This window comes from Calypte anna, chromosome 12 (assembly GCF_003957555.1).
Source record: "Calypte anna isolate BGI_N300 chromosome 12, bCalAnn1_v1.p, whole genome shotgun sequence".
NCBI lineage: Eukaryota > Metazoa > Chordata > Aves > Apodiformes > Trochilidae > Calypte > Calypte anna.
This window is the reverse complement of record NC_044258.1, coordinates 14,386,059-14,403,493: the sequence shown is the minus strand read 5'-3', so window position 1 is coordinate 14,403,493 and position 17,435 is coordinate 14,386,059. Positions and strand designations below refer to the sequence as shown.

The following is a 17,435-nucleotide window of genomic DNA, read 5'->3' as shown; positions in this document are numbered from 1 at the left end:
ACCCCCTGAGCAGGCAGCTATTTTCTTAGTTACTTCAAAGATTTTCTTTATTTCCTTAATACATCCTGATGAGGAGCTTGTTGCTGCCCACCTGCCATACTTTAGATTGATGTGCCTAAGGTAATATGCAGTCAGATATTCATACTTCAGTTTGATCAGTATTAAATAGCGCTTATTGATTTTTTTATATCAAATGTTGCTGCCCTATTTTTGAGGCATCTTTGATTTAAAATGCCAGAAGAAACATGATAAATAAGTATTCCCTTTCCCTTTAATCCTCACTCTCCGTGTTTTTGTTGTAAAATGAAGTGCAAAACAAGTTTTCAAAGCAGGCACCCCCCTCTGCAAAGCAAAACACAAACCAAAAATACTTCAGCATAACTAAAAAACATAGAACAGTTGGGCTCAGCATGAGAGTACAAAGAAACCAAACCTGAAAACAATTTTGTGGGCTTCACAATTCCTTTCAAACCCCACTTCTCCCCCGTACAGTACATTCACACAAATAAATAGAGATGCACGTAACTTACCGGAGCAAATATCACCATACACATTTACAAAATGATTTATAATCCAACTTGCGTCTCCTGAAATAAAGCAAGGTTTGTCTCATACTAAAAATAAAGGCTCCCAAAAGCTTCTCACAGGAGGGAGAGAGAGAGAGAGAGAGGGAGAGAGAGAGAGAGAGAAAGAGGGAGGGAGAGGGAGGGAGTGAGCAACAGCTCCTTGCCTTGCTTTTTATGAAGCAAATAAGGAGAGCAAGAAAATCAATGCTGAGAGAAAGTGAGATGATATACCAATCAGGCAGCAGCCTCAGCCTTGTTTGCAGAGGGATGGCAAAATGCTCATATATTAGACAATGACTACACACAGCCTAAGTAGAGACAGGGAATGCTTTCCCCTTGATGAGAGGCTGAGTGCTTTGCCGTGGTGCAGGTACCTGGGAGATGAAGCCCCTTCCTCCCCACTGCAAATTCTTAGCCCCCTCGTGTGCTCTAGAGGAGGGAAACAGCTTGCAGTCCTAGGCTGAAGTTGTACCAAGCTTTGAGAGCCTCCAAAGCCCTGATTCTTACAGACTGTTACCTGAACAGTGCATCTTTGTTCCTGGCTTTGGGGGTTTTTTGGACTCTCTGTTGTATTTTGAACTCACTTTCCTTGCACCCCAGAAAGCTGCCCTGCAGCTACAGCAAGAAGCCTGTCCAGAAGAGGTTAAGACCCCTCAGGTCTCCCATATATTAACTTGCACTGAGCTGCTTGCACAGGACCAGACCTTTGAAGTGCCTTCCTGGAAATTCAGATTTTGCCCATTTCATGTATCAGGAAAAAAATAGGAAACTCAAGGATTCCCTAGCACCAAAAGGGAAAATTCCTGTGCTAATGATCTACTCAGAAAAACCTTTGCTCTACCACTGTGTGCATTGGAAGGAGGAGGAGGAGAAGGTGGTAGGACATAAGCTCATTGCCTCGGACATCCATGCACCTACAAACAGGACACATCAGTGGCAAACAGGATGCACGTCCTGGGCAAGTTGCCACTTTTGCTCCTCTCCCCCTCTCCCCCCCCAGCATTTGTACAAAGACACAAAACCCCCACCCTGTCATGCAAACCTCTTCACAAGAGGGGTTTCAAGATGGTCCCACACCTCTTCTCTACCAAAAGGACTTTGGCACTTTCAGAGCACAAAACAGATCTGTGCTTACCCCGTGAGCCTCTGTCCCCCCTGCCCATTGCCCCAGTGCAGTTGGTGCAGCAGGCTACGAATCACACTCTGTGCTATTTATTTATCAGCCCTGGGTTTATCACTATTTTGCCCTCTTTTCTACAAACTGCATCAAATACGACCAAACATACGTGACTTAACTGGGGAGACACGAGGCAAACTTTCTCTTTTATTTGGAGTCTGAAGTTACATGCTGGTGTACAGAAACACCTGCTGGGTGACAACAGGTCTCTAAGCAGCAAAATTGGAGCAACAATTGCTTTTCTCCAACTGCTTGGGATTCACATTGTGCACGGAGACCTGGAATTCATAGGGAAAAATCCTGAAGACAAAACCAAAGAGACCAAATTCATCTGGTAATTCAATTTACCCACTCGGAGCTGGCAGTCCCAGCATAATCCAGCACAGAGACTCCAGCAGCCCTTCACAAGCACAGAAGTTCCAGGCCCCTTTCCCAAAAGCAGGAGCCACATGGCCATGCTGACGATGTCACCACTGGTGATGTGGCTCCAGGTTCCCAACAGATGCAGCCTGATGCTGTAATGAGGAGACATGGAGCTGCTGGGAGAGCTCTGCAGGCTGAAGCTCTGCTCTGCTGCCCACAGCATTTTAACAGAAGTGAAAACATTTGGCAGTGACCACACGCACTGCCCGAGTCCCAGCCACAAACATTAAACAACTCAGCACCTTTGGGCTGCAGAGCTTAGTGGCATTTGCCTCCCAGTGCCCCATAAGCAGCCCTTTGATGCCTTATCCATGCAGGAACTGTACTGTGCAGGCTTTAGAGAGCCAGGCTCCCACCACACAGGCTGCAGGAACATCTCAGAATTCACCTGGTTAGCACTGGCCAGCATGCCTTCCTCCCCAGGACAGGGCACACACAATCCCACTCCATCTCCCATGCCACTTCTGGCAAAGAGAGCAGCCCAGAAGAGGCATGGAGCAGTAACAGAGGAATGTGAACCAAAAGCTAGCAACAGGCAAAGGCAACCAAGGACCACACAACACTTTTAGCACCCACTGCACCAGCATGAGGGGTGATGCTGGCTCTGGGAATGCTGGCTCAACACCCCTGGGAAAACTCTTCTCCAGGCTGCAGGCACCTGGGATGCTCCCACACACTGGCAGAGGAGGATGTCTCAGCTCCCCAGCTGAGACATCTCCTTGCTTGTGGCCTTTTTCATTGCATTCAGCTCTCCAGCTGGCACTGAAACCTGCTGTATCTCACAGTGACCAGCCTCTTGCTGCAAGGTGTGACAGCAAGTGAAACGCAAACACCTCTCATCTCCATTTTCCAGTGAGATCATTTCATTTTCCCTTCCCACAGCTACACAACTGCTGTTACTTAAACTCACTGAAGTCTTCTGAAAACTTTTTCAAACATTCACTAAAACAGTTTTGCAGAGGTGCCTCTGGGAGCTGCTGCCCCTCAGCCCTCTAAAAAGCACCCACTTTGGCATCTGCAGGGGATGCAGGGGTGCAGGACAGTTTTAGCCAGAGCACGAGAGGTTGCAGCAGGGGATGATCCACCTTGTCACACAGCTCCTTCAAACAACACTACAATACAGACTCCACAACACAAGGAGAAGAAAGCTCTCCTTCTTTCCCCAGATTGATGACATGCCATAAATTCTGTGGATCAGGCTTAGAATGCTGAAAGTGGATGTGTCAGTGTTTGCTTACAAGGCAAAAAACACTTGTTGGTTTGCAGCAGACCCTGGAGCACTGCAGGCTGGTACTTTCTTCAGCTTTATTAGATTTCTTTGCAAAAACTTCATCTGAAATATTGGATGGAGCACTTGGCATCGCCGAGCAGGAACAGCTGTTGCCACATCTCTGTGCTGTGTCACAGCTTCCTTCTTTTGACTTTTAAGTTGGTAGTTTCAAAGCAGACTAAAAAGCTTCACAGGATTCAAGTCTCAAACTCCTTTAGACACTACTGAAAAGCTGCACGCCCCCAGCAAACTTCACCAGAGCTTTGTCACCTCTCTTGAGGTCTTGGAGAGATTTAACTCTCTGCATGTGCACAGCCACTGGAGCTAAAAGGGATGCAGAGACATCAGTGAGGTCTGCAGCCTGGGGAGAGACTTTCCCCTGTGGAAAGCAGATGTCACATAAGGATCTGCACCAGAACAGTATGAGATGGGGCTGCTCAGGGTACCTAAAACCCACAGAGCAGGAGCTCAAAAGCAGTGGTTACACCTCACCCCTCTCACTGCTGTGTTGCTTCACCCTCAGCATAGTTGCTTCCTTGGCAGCTCGGATCACCCTCACGTGTATGCACCCAGTTTCACAGGTGCCTGTACAATCCCACACTGTGTGGTGGAGATGAAGTGATACCCAGACCTGCCACGGGGGACCTGGGCTGGAGTTTTTTCAGCATCGTGGTCCTCAGCTCTGCCTTGAGGCTGCGTTGCACCCACACTCAGCCTGGCCAGGCTAAGGCAGGCAGGCAACACCACCATGGGCCCTTTTGGACCATCTGTGCCCTCCCCACAATTAATAACAGCAGAGGGGGGAGAAAAAAAAATATATATATATATCAGCAAAGGGTGTGTGAGCAGGCTGGAGCCTGGCTGAGGGGCTGCAGCCCCCTGGGGAGAGGGAAATCAGCCAACCTGGAGCTGCTGCTGCAAATAACCTGCCAGCCCAGGACATATTAAGCTGGGCTGCCTGTTTTGCCAACAGAGCTTTTCACATTTCCCTCCCAGTCTTTGTTTTAATTTGGGAGGACCAAAAATTAACGAACTCTGAGATCTGAAACTGGAAACCATTTGTTTTTCTTGTGGAAATGGAAGGTTTCCTAATGAAGCTCCCCTCCCCCCTGTGCCGTTCGGCTCTGGATGCAAATATTGCTGCGAGTTTATCAATCTGTGGCTTGTTTCACGCAGTTTGCAATGCTAATGAGTAAACCAATTTTGACATATTATGTAAGCCAGTTTCTGAAACAGAGATTCTTGGCAGGCCAAATGTAAACACAGACACCCTCTTGCATCCAATTTAAATGAGCATGTTGCTGAAAGCACTGAGGGCTTGATTCTGTTGACTTATTCCTGATTTACTCCAGTGAAAAATAAAATTTTAAATTAAAAAAAAAATTAAAAAAAACCAAGACAAAAACCCAACAAAACCCCCCACCCTTCAATTCAATTACTAGCACAGCAACAGTTTGCAAATGGATCTAATTTTGCAACAAGGAAATGTGCTGGAATAAGCTAATGTAGGGTGGTGACTCGGGCACTGTAGGAGCATCAGCACAGGAACAAACACCATTCCAGATGGAGCTAAGGGAGGAGATGACAGCTCTCCTCTCCCTCATCCTCCCAAGCCAAATGATGGTTCAGGTAGTGCCCCCATGTGTTGGATCACCCCCAGGGGTGACTCCTTTCAGCCTTCCCTGCTCTTCCACTGTGGATGTTGCAGGCCTGGGCAGCAGGCACAGTCCAACAGCAGCTCTGAGCATTTTGAGCCACAATCTGACCCTGCTGCAGGTATGCTGGGGGTGCTAGGAACCCAGGGCATGAGGGAATATTTGAATCAGAAGACACCAAATGTTTGCACCACACCAGTGCATAGCTGGGTGCTTACCCCATGAAGCACTCATCTTGACTACCTGGGGCAAAACTGGCAACTGGTCCCACCACCAAGAGAGTTGGACACCCTGAGCAGTGGGTTATATCCAGTGTTCAGGGGCTATGATCTGAGCACCAGGAGGCATGTGCATTGGATGGCAGACTGCAGAGCCCAGCAGTGTGCCTTCCAATGACACAGGGATGAGCTGAAGGTCACAGCTCTGAGCTAGAGGGGAGGAGAAAGGAGAAGGGATGCATTTTACAGAAAGAAAAAAAAAAAAAAAAGGAAAAAAAGGATCTGCCAGAGAGATGAACAGGATTTATTAAGGTGAGGAAAAGCTGGAATCAAATCTTTCATTTGCACTTTTCACAGGACCATCTGGAACATTTGCAGCTGCCAAAAGCACAGTGTAGTTCTGTTGGCAAGCAGAGGCAATGGGGTAACAGGATACCTGGTGGTGGCCTTTGTCCTGGTAATGGCTCTGGGTATTCCAGAGTATTTTAAAACTAAAACATCAGTGTGAAGTTGAACTGTGATGTTCGTGTCATGGCAAAGGAAAAGAAATTAAATGAGAGCCATGCTCTGCTCTGAGGTGGGGTGGGCTGCTGCAGGGTGCATTTATTACATGTGTCAGAGATCCCACTGGGCACCAAAGCTGTAAAACAGAGCCTCATACTCAGTTCCCTTCTCAACATCAGGACCAGGATGTCACTTACCATACCTGTCTCTTTCAGATGATAAAGGAGAGCAAGATGAGGAAGAATACTTCCAGCCTTCAAGCAAATATCCCATCCTGAGCTTTCAACATCGAGAGCTCTTCCTTTTGTGCTGTATAGAGCTTTCAAGCTATGATCATAAGCAGCCAAAATGCCAGACATTTGCTGGCTCATCAGGTTTTACCCTGCCCGTTTGGGAATGCACAGCTGCTGAAGTAATTGAAGTTCTCATGGCAGAGGAGAAAACTTAGTGCTGCCTGGGCACAAAAAGGAAAAGGACAGTGCCTGAAAGGAGAGGGGCTGACAAGTAAGCATTACTTGGGATGTAAACAAGAGGGAGCTGAGATGCTTGTAGAGCCCCAGCCTACCAGCCCCCCAGTGCACTCTGCAGGGCTGCAGAGGAGAAGCAAAGACAGAGAAGAGAAGACACCCCACAGACCTGAGGGACCATACACATTCTTGCCTGGGCCACTACAAGCCCAGCTCTTTGCCAACCAACAAATGCCCTCCCGGTACTCAAGCTGCCATCCCAGCATGGAATCACAGAATAATTAAGGCTGGAAAATACCTCTAAGATCACCGAGTCCAACCACCAACCCAACACCACCATGCCAACTAAACCATGTCCTGAAGTGCTACCTCCACACATTTCTTGAATGCCCCCAGGGGTGGGGACTCCACCCCTTGCCTGTGGCAGCCTGTTCCAAGGCTTGACCACTCTTTCAGTAAGGATATTTTTCCTAATACCCAATCTGAACCTCTCCTGGAATCCATTTTCTCTTCTCCTATCACCAGTTACGTAGGAGAAGATGCTGATCCCGGAGGCTGAAGTGGGAGTGAAGACCAAAACCAGATCAACACATTTGAGTGCCTCTCATCCCACCCCAAAAAGGAGACAACGAGCAAGCCCTTTACAGACCCATGCACCACAGCACTCCCTCCTTCCCAGCACTGAACCTACACGTGGCACACATTACAGTAACAGGCAAGCCAAAAAAAAAAAAAAAAAAAAAAAAGTGCTTAATTCCTAACATCTCATTTTTACTGAAATTTTAAATGGTTTGGAATAATTCCTGTGGTTAGAAGTCCAGCTGCCATTCAGGGTGAGTCTATTTGGAAAGCCCTCTCTGTCCATCCAAGCATCCCTTGGATTTCTGATGCTCAGAAGGGTGTTACTGCCACCTCCTTATTCCTAGGGCTTTCTGAATTTTCAACATTAAGCACTGCTTCTGCATGTCTTCAATACCAAACACTAAAAACATATAAAATAGCAACTTGAAGGCCAAATGGGCATGGACTGGATGACAAAACCAGCATGGAATAAAAGACAGCCAGATGGATTTCTATTGTAATTTTTATACCTATTTAACAGGAAGAATGAAAAAATCTAATTACTGTCAACTGTAAGTTTCCAGCTACCCAGCCAGCAGAGTGCTGTTATTAAACTACTGTATAATTGCCTCTTTTACTCTGCTTCCCACAGAAGTTGTGTTATTTCACTCATAGTTAAACTCATAATATTGGCTTCACAAGTAATCCTGTCAATCGAAATCCCCGGGGGCTGGTGAAATGATAAAAATAGCAAGGAGTTGTTTCTTCCCTCAGCTTTCTTTCCAAGCAGTGGGGCTCAGGGGTGCCACAGGCTGCTGCATCCACCACCAACACAGCAATGCTGCTCCTCCAGCTGGAACAAAGCCTGGGAGAAGGACAGGTCCTTCAGCATGCCCCCTGCACTCTGTGCCTGTCCTTGACAAGAGGAATCCTGTCTGTCTGTCCGTCCCTCCTGATACAGTTTGTCTGTGTGCTTACTCAGGGGGCTACAGAAAGCACCAGATTTTCACCCACCCAGAGTTTTAGAAGCTTTGTCTGAAGTCCTGCTTGTTCCCTGTGCATTGGACTGATGCTCCTTGCTAACTCCTGGCATGATCCTTCCCTGGGGATGGTGGGGGGTTTGCTGCAGAAGACCAAGGCAGGGTCACTTGCCAGAGTACCTCATAGCAGGACATCCCCCATACCCAGGGGACCAAACCCACCATTTACTTTAGGTTTAGGATGAGGTGATAGGGCTGGGAGGAGTGAGGGAAGATGGATCCAGCCTCACATCCCAACCCACCATCCCTGCCTTCATCTCTCTGGAGACAACAACCCTGTGCTGGGGTTGCTCTCTGCTGGGCACAAGCAGAAACTGCTGAGAGACAGAAGAGGAACAGATGGGATTCCAGAGATTTCTCAAAGTGGTGTCCTAGACTGAGGTCCTTGGATGCCCATGCCAGAAGGCAGCCAGGGCTCTGCATTGCCCCTCCACCAACTTTGGAGCCATTGCACTGGCCTCTACCCCCCTGAGCCACCACTGGAGCAGCTCCTTGTGCTGTTGCCACTGCTGCCCACAGCCCAGTGGTACAGAGCACACCAGCATGGTCTAGTTGGGTGAACCTTGAGACATTGCTTCAACCAAACTGTTTTTCCCTCTGGAAGAGCCACCCTCCTGCCTACTCCAGCCACAGGCAGGTGATACCACACTGAGACCACTCATGTTCTGCAGCTGGAGCCACCCTTGGGATGGACAGCAGCAGTGTCCAACCACCCAGGGATGAGAAAAGCAGAGAAGCAGTTAAAAAAACACAGACAAATAAAAGTAAATTTAAAAAAAAAACAAACAACAAAAAACAAACAAATTGCTCATTCTTTTCTTCCTCCCCCCAGCAAGAAGAGACCATCTCCACCACAAAGTTTTGCAGCCACACAGAAACCATTGCTTTCCATACAGACCTAAGGCACTCTCACCAGTGCTCAAGAGGGGTCCTGGGTTAGAGACCCCTCTGGGTGCACCAAGAGCCTTGAGTGTGCTCAGCACAACCCTTCAGGGGAACACAGCCCTTCCCTGAGCTGCCTCACTCCTTCACCACCACACTGGGAGACAGGAGAAGGTCTTGGACATCACTGCCCATGCTGCCCCTTGGATTTAAAACAAACACGGCCTGGCCCAGCATTGGGTTTCTCACCCATAGTGTTTGTGCAAATGAACCCTCAGGCTGAAGGATCCCCTCACCCAGAAAAAGATGCAGGGATCCAGAGAAACTGCATTACATCCAAAGTGACCCCAGTGATGGCTGTCACTGGACTGCCAGCCCCTGAGCAGAGCCTGCAGCCTCCACATCTGTGCCAGATGCAGGAAGGATGAAGGGGGGAAGTGCTGAAGTACCAAGACTGAAACAAACCAAATACTGACTGAAAACTATCCCTGTGTCCAAGTATAGGATGAAATGAGAAGAGTCAAGGGCAAATGGGGAAAACTGAAGTTGGCAGACACAAGGGTACCAAAAAACTCCTACAGGAACAAGTGTCTTTGGTGGCACAGCACTCAGAGAAGCTCAAAGCACCAGAAGAGATAGGGTGCTGGAGGTGACAGCATGCACCTCTGCTAGAGATGCTCAGCCAGGTTCTCAAGGAGACCATGGCAAGGCAATCACTCTTACAAACACAGGCCTTAATATCTAGTTGAATGTCTTTCAGGACACATTCTTCAATGTCTCAAATGCTTCTGGGGGCTTCTGATCTTCCTCCACCTCCCCCAGACTCAACTGTTCAAGGTGCATCCATTTAGTCTTGTCAACTCTTCATCCTCAAAGAGGAGGGACAAGAGGCCCAAGCTATTTTTGCTCCTCCTGATGTGGCACAGTGCATTTCAGCAACTTTCCATCAACCAGCAGCAGATCCTTCAGGAGGAATCTGGAAGAGGAGAGCACAGGCTGCATAAGCACCAGGTAAAGGAAGGCCACTCCAACTTTCTAGTTTGCACAGTGCTCTGAGCATGCAAGAAAACATGCACAGGGTCTCACAGCTCCCTAAATTAAAGTACCAGAGATAAAAGAGTGAAAATGTATTTCAACTGAGTAGTTGTCTAGGGAAAAAACCCAAAAAAACCCCAACCACTTCTAATTAGAAGTGGGATTTCAGGTACAAAAGCAAAGCATTCATCTTGACAACTACTTTTCATTTAACTTAGTTCATTCAAACAGGCCATCAACTTTCCTAGATGGAAGTAATTAAGGAATGCAAGGGCTTTTGTGTTTGCTGTTGGGAGGGGAACCTTTCCTTTGGCAAAACTTGGATGTGTCCAGCTCACCAAAAGTTTCCAGCCAGCTGTTAGTGGGATACCCCCTTGCTCCAGCACTCAACCCCCCCAGTGCTCCAGTTCCCTCAGATCTTCAATCCTTCCCCTGCCACACAACTACATCTATTATGGAAGCAAATTAGAGGTGCTTTTAATGACCATAAACCATGCCCCTGCCATACCCATGTGTGCAGGGGACTCAAGCTGACTGCACACAGACATCATCTCACACTTTGACCCTTCAGTTGGTGGACACCTGAAGGAGTAGATGGTTTCCATGTGACAAGACAAGGGACCACTGAAGACACTCCAGATGGAGAAAGAAGCTCAAGGAAGGTAAGGAGTCAAAGATGACCTCTCTCCAAGTGATGCCCTGGCAGGCAGAGCAATGCAAGACCAAGAAGGGGGCTACACCACTAAGCTGATACCTGTTTAGTTCTGAGACCCACTGACCACTGAATAAATATCATGAGGGTAACTTGTATGGTCCTAATGCTCAGAAAAACAGTCATGCCTCTGACAGCAAGTAACATAGCTGATGCCAAAACCAGATAATATCTTACCTGGATTATCATCATCAGGGGTCTTCCAAACATCACCTTCAGGAAGGTCAGGTGCTGAGGTACTGTATTTCCCCTGTAAACGAAGGGGAATGGTGCATTTTTTAAAGGCAGCTGCACAAGTGCTTTAGGTGGACCTTCCCTGTGGACCACAGAAGACTGTCCTTGTCCAACCATCAAAGGGTTTCTGTGCCAATCAGCTCCTTGTTCCTGGGCTTTTGCACATTTTTGTGTGTATGAGATTCAGGTGTTATTATTTCTTGAAGTGAGGAACCCTCAGGAGCACTTAGTGGGTTTGCATGGAAGACAACACTCTTGCACCCCAGCCATTTCCAGTAAAGTGTTCCCATAAAACTCTGGGTGTCCAGTACATGCTTGTTGGGAATTTATGCAAATTTATTCTACAGATAATCTTGACAAATAATGCTAAGACTGAATTTGAGCTGAGACTGTCTGAGATGGAAGGTGTTAGGTTATCAGACACAGTGGGTGGCATGTTAATGAGTTCACTTCTTAACTAGTGGATATAAGTGAGAGGTTTGATCTACAACTGAAAGAAAAAAACTGGAAGAAAAATTGAATTTAGAGCACAACATCTCTGCCTGAATAGATTTGCACATGGGTGCTTGTTTTATTGCAATGCCTACATAAATATGCATGGAGCAACTGCTTCAGAGGATGGACAAACCTGTAAAGCAAGCTTTCTGGTCCAAATATTAGCTGTCTGCAACTACTACCAGGTAAAAGTCTCTTACAAATATCAATTTCTATGAATTTCACTGGCATCACCTTTGGTTTTTTGTGTAATATACGGAAGGTGGGGTAAAAGGGTGACAGAGCCCTGGAACAGGCTGCCCAGGGGGGTCGTGGAGTCTCCTTCACTGGAGACATTCAAAACCCGCCTGGACACGTTCCTATGCGAAGTGCTCTAGGTGGCCCTGCTCTGGCAGGGGGGGTTGGACTAGATGATCTTTCGAGGTCCCTTCCAACCCCAAGGATTCTATGATTCTATGAAAAGCATCAAACAGGACTGAAAGCCAGCAAAATAAACTAATTGTTATTTTGAAGTGGACTGCTTGTCTCACAGTTAAGAAAATACACCAGGATATGGAAGAATCCACTCTCTGGATTCTGAATAGGTCCACTCCCTGCCACTGTCTGGTTTTGCCCTGCAGAAAAGCAGGATGTATTTCTTCCACCAGACACAAAGCATTTTCTCTTACTTCAACTGATGCCCATTTTTCCTGAGGAGTTACACCAAACCACTTACAGTTCTTTGCATACTACCGAGGCTTTTTTTTTACGGTAATTGTCCTTGTATTTTTTTTTTTTCCTTAAGAAAAAAACCTATACCTTCCCTCTCCCTTAAAGTGATTAGAAATGTCATTCACGTTACTCTCTGGATTGAGCTATTCCCAACAGCCACTCAAAAAATACATAATCACCATAATTACTGGTGGCATCTAATTAACATTCAACTTCCTCTCTACAGCAGCTACAGCTGGACAGCCTGTTTATTCCAACCTAAAAACAGTGCTCTCCTCATTATTTCCCATCTCACAAAGCAGCCCATGGGTGTCCATCTCTGCCAAGATGTTCTGGCCCAGCAGCAGGAGGGCAGTGCAAGCCCCTCCACATGATACCAGGTGCTCAGTAAGAGATGGGACCTGCTCCCACTCATCACTCATGCAGCTGCTGGTTCCATTAGCTTCCTTCAACAGGATTCACAAAACAAAACAGAAAAAAAAAAAAAAAAAAAGAAAACCCAACAAAGGAGCTGCCTACATCAAACATGAACTACCCAACTAACCCCCTGCTTGGCACCATCGCTGGGGCAAAGGCTGAAGCCACCCCCCGAAGAACTCAGTGCTTCAGGTTTGACCTCACAGGAGAGAGAAGAGGATGAACAAGCTCATAACACACACATGGCCTCTTGCTCCTGATGCTGGGGGCTATTTGCCACTTCCCATGTCAGTGGTCAGCCCCAGGTACCACAGCTGAGAAGGATGTCTCAGCCTGTCTGTAGATGGGGTCACCCCAGCTTGCAGTAAATCTCCTTCCCAGTCTGTCCATTGCCAAAATTCAGTCCCATCAGCCAGGAGGCAACAGGGTCAGGGTGGGCATGCTGATGGCCCCAAACCCTGCCACGTCCTGCTGCTGGTTGCTCTCCTTCTTTGGCCACTCTATAGTAGTAACATTATTGAAACTGTTCAACCTAAATGCAATTTAAAAAAATAAAGACAGATATAACAGCCTGTTCTTATGAACTGCCCAGTACCTGACACTCATTCCACATCCACTGAAGGACAATCACCTCCATGCTACCCCAACTGTTTCATTCTACTCCTTTTTTGTAGCTCTGTCTACGCCATCCGCCACTCAGGTGAATTTTTAATTCCCTTTTACTCTCTAGACACACATCACCTCTCTCAGTAGAAAAAGCAATGCCTGCTGCTGCCATCTAGATGAGCTCCAACTCATTAGCTCTCTGTTTCTTTGAAAATCGGGCTGCAAACTTATTTTCTCTTTTGCTCACATCTCTTCATTTTCCCCCCTCTGTGCTATTATCTCTCTAATTACATTATTTCCCTCTGTAATGACCGTAGCACTCGTAGGAATGATTACCTCATATTTGCATTTACATTTGAGCTTTCATTACACCAATTAGATATATGAAGAGGGACGAGAAGGGAACTGACAGTTACCAGGGGAGGCTCTGGTTGAACTTGTCCCGAACTCAGGAATTACTCACGTTTCTTTCTTTCCCTTCTCCCCCTGGCTTCCATTTGTCATCTTCAGTGCAAACTTCTATAGGCACTAAGAGGTCTCTGCTCAAACCAGCCACCCAGGGTGACAACACCCGTAGAGATGCAGCATTTACCCTCAGTCAGATTTTTTTCAGACAGATTTTGAACCTCCTTAGCCTATGGGGAGAAGGAAGAAGCTCAGACAATGTGATCTTGCAGGCTCCATTTACTTCAGAGACCAATGAGAAAAAAATACAGCAGATCACAAGTTGTCATAGATGGCCTGAGTTTCAGAAGAAAAAAATACATAAAATAGATCAGTGCAGGCAGCAGTGAGCTTTTTATACGAGTCAAGCAGTTATAGTTTTGATGTCAAGAGGAGAACTGCAAGCTTCAGTTAAGCTCAAGAATTCAGTACCTTTAAACTCTGCATGAATTACCACCCACTAAGTGGTAAAGTACCTCTAAATTGAATTGTCCACTCTTCCCCAAACAAATTTCCAGCTCAGCAAATATAATCTCAAATTTCCAGCTCAGCAAATATAATCTCATCTTGGGAGCTGACTTGTGAAACATTTTAGGCAAGGCTATAAGCAGATAATCAGACTTCATGAAAATGCCCTAGCTGTTACCAGTGCAAATCAAGCTAAGATGGATCAGAGAAACGAAGTCTTAGCTTTTCATAAATCAAAGGGCTGCCTATGTGCTCTGCTGGCTGTCCAGGAGCACTTGTGTTTGAAGGACTAATTGAAAAATAGATTATTCTTCCTTGCTGTTTTTCCAGAAAAGCACCTAACAGAGTTATCGTGACAGTACAATAATCCAGCCAGCAAAACACTGCCAAGGCTGCCCCAGGTGAACCACTTGCACCTCATTTACTTTCCCAGTGCAGCCCAGGTTTGCAGACATTTTTTGGGCAGCCCTGCAGGCACCAGCAGCTCACTCCACAGGACCTGCATCCCACCCAGCAGCTCCCACCTCCTGCTGCACATCAGTTCTCCTAGGACAGGCACCAGCAGGGAAACATCCCCTGCAAAGCCCAGAGGTCCATGAAACCCACACAGCCTCCCAGCCCTGGCAGCTCCGTGTCCCAGTCTGCAGGGCTGACCGACACCCTCTGCAAGTGCACACCTTGCCTGCTGTGTGTGCCTGTTTGAATTGCCAGTGAAGCACAAGAAACCAGAAACCAGCATTTCCCTTCCTCTGGCATCAGCCTTGGATGTGGCATGCTCTGTGCCTTGCCTCGGAATCCTGGGCTTTCCTTGATCTCTTTCTTTACTTTTGCAAAACTTGCAGAGATGGAGATGCTTGAGAAACACCCCACCCTGTCCCATCGAGCTGAAGCTGCCCAGCAGGTTCAAAATCCACTTGTACACCCTGAGGGGCTCCAGGAAACCCCCCACCCAATGCCAGCTGAGTCACAACCCAATTATTTCAGCTGACGCCTAAAGCCAGGATTTGCAGTCAATAAAACAAACATCCCCTTTGAAATGATGGCCCTCTCCAAAAGCCAAACAGGTAGCAACCTATTGCTTCTAGCCTCAGCTACCACCCCTCTGCATCTCTAATTGATTTTTGTCTCCTCTTGAGGCAATTAACTCCATACCAACTCTCTGACACTTCCTCACCCCAAAAAGCAGTTTCCCATTTTACTGGCATAGGGCCCTGCATCTGGATCTCAAGCTTCCATGCTTATTCCCTTTCCCCCATGAGGCTCTGCATGTGTTTGTATCTGGGCATGTGTTTTTTCACCCTAGTGAATTCATTATTTATGGTGCTGAAAGAGAAAAGCTGCTAAAATGTCTGTTCATCATTTAGCTCTTCTAGATGTCTCTCAAAGGCATAATAAACATTATAGGAAAGCAAATATCAGACTCCATAGGCTTGCTTGAGTGAAGAGACAGAAATAAACCTGTGGGGATGCTGTGCACAGTCCCTGTCTGCCATGGGACTGAAATACTCCTACCTGGAAGCTGCCAGGTTCCAGCTACTCCCACATCCCCCTGCCTGCCCAGAGTAGCCCCGGACTGGCCCAGGGCAGTGCTCCAAGTGATGCTCTGGGTGAGGAAGCTCCCAGGATCACGGATGTGCCAGGTTTGAACAGGTTTGGGAAACGGCACTAGAGGGCAGAGCTGTTTACCCTCAGCATAGCAGAGACAAGAGGAAAAAAAGCCTTGACTTTCAAGCAGCTTCTGAATTCTCCAGTATCAAAAGTCTATTAATATGCAAAAGCCACCCAACATATTTCCATTTAGAAGTGACAAGCACAGGGACTAAGGAGCCAACTGAGAGCCTCTGCTTCATTGCTTTGAGTCTCTTCACCAAGACTGGAAGGGATAGCACAGCCTCTTGCCAGCCCAGCAGCAGCACAGTCAGCCCTGGCTCCTGGTAATTCAGGGTGCACTGGGCAAGAGGAATTCTCTGCAGATTTGGGAGGTAACAAAGCCTGTTTTCTTCCCATCACTGGTATGGATAAAACAGGCTTTACTCATCAGGAAGCTTTGATCACACAGACCCCAAATTACAGCCCACACTGACACTCTGCTGCCCAGCCTTGATGCTGAGCACCTCAGCAGATGAAAAATGCTTCTAAACAGACTAAACCTTCCAGGCTTTGCTCAGCTTTGGTTTCTAACAGGTGACCACAGCCCACAGAAAGCCCTATAGCTGGGCAAACAGGACTGTTTGAAAGCACATCCACACCACCTACAGTAGGATCAATGTTCCAGAGAGAAACTCCACCAGGCACTGCTCTGGCAGCCAGCACTCAGCTCACTCAGCTCCCAAACCTGACACACTTGTGCTGCTTCATACAAAGGTTTATGGACTCCATGTACTTGCTAACTTGCTCGTTGCAGTTTGCTGCAGTGCTCCTGGTACTGACAGCTCCTGCCAAGGAGGATGCCAGCCCCAAGAATCCCACTCCAAACCACTCACAGATCCTCTTCTTCCTATTCCCCCCATGGACACAATGTGCTTTTTCTTTATTATTATCAAAATCAGTCATCCTGCTGGGCTGCTGACTGTTGAGTAAGGAAGAAAAGGCATCTTGCATCAGAAAAGTCACAGTTTGTTCCAGAACCAAAGTACCACACTGTGTGGCTGCCAAGCACCCAGCCCTGATGCCTAGGATGGCATTTCATAAGAAAATTTCTCCTGAGAAGGGAAAAAGCCTGCAAAATATAACTGAGAACACAGTACATGAATGGTCTAGACAACATCATACAACAATGCTGGCTATCTTGAAAGTGTGAAAAAAAAAGAGAAGTCTATTATTAATACAGAGGAAGGAAATAATAATTATATTGGTTTCAGGTCTCAGTCATGTTTTGCCCCTTGCCACAGCTACTTTATTCCATACCTCTTCCTCCTGGACACACTCTGCATCTCCTTCCTGGCAGAGTAGACTTATTTTTGTGCACACTGACACACTGGCTTATTTTTGTGCAGAATTTGCTTCCTGTGTTATCACAGGAAAGAGGATTGGATGGAGCCTCCAGCAGGGGCCAGCCAGCCCATTGCCCCACCTGAGGCTGGGTCAGATGTATCTTTTACAGCAGATGTTTGTCTAACTTCTGACCCCCAGTGATGCAACCCCACAAGTTTCCATGGCAAATCTATTCCAGTACTTCTTCATCCTAATCTTAGAAGTATATATCTCTTAATATCACCTCTTATCCCAGCCACCAGAGACTTAGAGAACTGCCCACTCCCCTCCTTCCTGCAGCAGCCCTGGAGAACTCAAACAAAAATGATCTCATCCCCCCTCATCTCTTCTTGATAGTAAACAGACTTAGTCCCACAACTTTTCTCCTCAGAGCTTCTATTCTCAACATTTTTGCTGTAACTTTCTGAACTCTGCTCCCTCAATCACCACTTCCTTTGAGGATTAAGTCCAAAGCAGGATGCTTTCCCAAGTTCTAACCAGCACAGGATACAAAGCAGGAAGGATTGCCTCACCTCTCCATCAGGATTGCCATCACCTCTCCATCTGGTTTGCTGTA

The 17,435-nt window shown here is 47.0% G+C and overlaps 1 protein-coding gene across 2 annotated transcripts in view; it reads right to left on the bottom strand.

Moving 5' to 3' along the window:
• SYNPR (synaptoporin) overlaps positions 1 to 17,435 on the bottom strand; it is a 101,913-nt gene that overhangs the window by 43,156 nt on the left and 41,322 nt on the right. Inside the window, exon 1 of one of the 2 annotated variants that reach the window (XM_008503862.2) lies at positions 531 to 630. The exons of the other annotated variant lie outside the window; for it this stretch is intronic. Coding sequence (XP_008502084.1) covers positions 531 to 554 — 24 coding nt within the window. The 5' untranslated portion in view covers positions 555 to 630. Of the gene's footprint in view, positions 1 to 530; positions 631 to 17,435 lie in introns of those variants that run through there. 2 annotated transcript variants of the gene reach the window in all.